The sequence below is a fragment of the Elaeis guineensis genome, chromosome 7, assembly GCF_000442705.2.
Source record: "Elaeis guineensis isolate ETL-2024a chromosome 7, EG11, whole genome shotgun sequence".
NCBI classification, from domain to species: Eukaryota; Viridiplantae; Streptophyta; class Magnoliopsida; order Arecales; family Arecaceae; genus Elaeis; species Elaeis guineensis.
This window is the reverse complement of record NC_025999.2, coordinates 78,612,248-78,614,233: the sequence shown is the minus strand read 5'-3', so window position 1 is coordinate 78,614,233 and position 1,986 is coordinate 78,612,248. Positions and strand designations below refer to the sequence as shown.

Below are 1,986 nucleotides of genomic sequence, written 5' to 3'. Positions count from 1 at the left end.
CTTTATCTCCAACTTTAACCTTTTCAGAAGAAGTTCTCTGCATCAAACCAAGTCTTGGAGGACTAAAAGCATGAAGCGGGCATAAAACTAGGCCACTTCACCAGCAACCTAAGCGTTTCTGGTTGGCACTAGAACCCATTAATCTCCACAATCACAGGTTACATAGCATAGTCCAATCCTTTTCTTTTCCAGCTGCACCACAATTCAATGATGATTCAATCTCAAAACCAATAAAATAATCCTATGAGAATAATTGACCCATCTTTTCACTCTATGCTCACTTGCAACAATATCAAAGCCAACATTCAAATTCTGGATCTATGATCTCTTCACATGAAAGGTACACTTTATGCATCTCTATCTTGACAACATTTTAGAAAGAGAACAAACAAGAGAGTACATATGTGAAAGTAAAAATCCATACATCAATATCTGATAAATCCACAGACACCACTACTAGCCTTAAACCCAAAAATAAACCTAGCTATGAGCACAAGAACCCTGGCCCCAACATAGAAGGGTGGTCATTATAATGATCAAGCCACTACAACATGTCCACTTCTTATAATAATATATTGTTCACAAAATACTCTTGCACTGCCACCAACAGAAGAACAATGCCAATAAACTATGGGGAGGGGGAGCAGTCATTCTTTCTTACCCCCCGCTTACACTCCCAACATAAAGAACAAGCAAATAGAGGACTGAAGACATAAACAAGATGGAGAACAAATGGATCAGTAATGGCATCCAAAGCAGTTGCAAGCCTTGGGTGTAAAGGAGCAGAAGCCAAAGGGTCTATTAGGTATGTTGCAATTGATGGCGTAGCAGCAGGGAGAAGGGAGGCAGAGCCCTTTAGGACCACCACAGCAGGTACAGAGAGCACATATTTGGAAGCTCCCAAGCCTCCTTCTGGTCTCATTCAGCACCAAAGACCCGAGCCCCGGCACAGCCACAGGCTTCATGGCCTCCGACTCGTTCAACATAGCCTGCTGAAATGGCACAGATCCATTAGAAATTCAGTAAAGTAGAGCTCTCATCAATTCCCCATTAAGTAAAGATGAAAAAACTTACATGACCTGAACTTAGCCCATTGGAGAGACAAGTTATGAAGAGGAGGACAAACAGGTAGTGAGAGAGAACCCCTAGGTTGGAAGTCATCTCTCTCTCTCTCTCTCTCTCTCTCTCTCTCTCTCTCTCTAGCAATGAAGGGAGCTTGACAAGAAGTGGATTTCTTTCTTTGTGGTTTTAAAGAGTGAAGAGGGAGCTTTAGTGGGAAATTTAAGTGTATCTACCTCCTGGTTTGGTGTGAAGGAGGTCTTAGTTTTGTTGGTGAAATGCCAGGAGATGGGAGTGGGAGAAAGGGAACGGAAAAGGTGAAGAAGGCGAGTGGTAGAAGTGGGGAAAGTGCTGTAGGGGAATGGGGCTAAAAGGTTTGAGTCTGAGAAGAATGGGGGATCTGGGATTTTGCTTTATATTTTGACCCCTTCTCTCCTCCAGCTGTCACTCTGGAAGTCTTTTCCACAGGGCCAATATGATGGTAACTGTGCATCCTAAAAAGTAACAGTGAAAAAAGGGGTTTAAAAAGTGACGGCATGGCTTGCTCCCATCCCATGAATGCTGAGGCTTGGGCTTAGGCTTGTCTGTATCTCATCCTCCAAATGTATGGTTAAGGCAGAACCCAAGATGGCCTAAAGAACAAATATAAAATTTGAAAGGTATTGTTGACAAGGAACAAGAACAACCTCACCCGCTTAAATGGAGAAGGCTTTGTAGCAGACTCGCTCATGATGCAGAATTTTGTAGTTAAACTACTCATGTGACTATAGATTTGATTAGGGAATTTCATTAAGGCATGGGAAAGGAGTTTTTCTTTTTCAATGATAAGAAGGATCATTCATACAATTCATGTGTGAATACATCTAGAAGTATCAAAAAATAAAATATTTTTAAGTGGTTTAAAGTTTTTGCTCACATCAATTCACA

At 41.5% G+C, this 1,986-nt stretch overlaps 1 protein-coding gene across 2 annotated transcripts; it reads right to left on the bottom strand.

The window, feature by feature from the left end:
- Positions 1–323: 323 nt before the first annotated feature.
- Positions 324–1,428, bottom strand: LOC105033195 (uncharacterized). 2 transcript variants are annotated; one of them, XM_073260843.1, is made up of 2 exons: positions 1,075–1,428; positions 324–989 (listed from the first exon to the last, which is right to left on the bottom strand). In XM_073260843.1, exons 1-2 carry the CDS (start codon positions 1,159–1,161, stop codon positions 738–740), a joined length of 339 nt encoding a protein of 112 aa, XP_073116944.1. In that variant the 5' UTR covers positions 1,162–1,428; the 3' UTR covers positions 324–737. The 2 variants fall into 2 exon arrangements, with proteins under 2 accessions (XP_073116944.1, XP_019702128.1); XM_019846569.2 differs by having other exon boundaries at positions 332–992.
- Positions 1,429–1,986: the final 558 nt, after the last annotated feature.

Coding starts and splice junctions, on each gene's coding strand:
- LOC105033195 (XM_019846569.2), bottom strand. CDS start 1,161: ATGACTTCCAACCTAGGGGTTCTCTCTCACTACCTGTTTGTCCTCCTC. Junction 993..1,074: donor ATGGGCTAAGTTCAGGTCAT/GTAAGTTTTTTC, acceptor GTGCCATTTCAG/CAGGCTATGTTGAACGAGTC.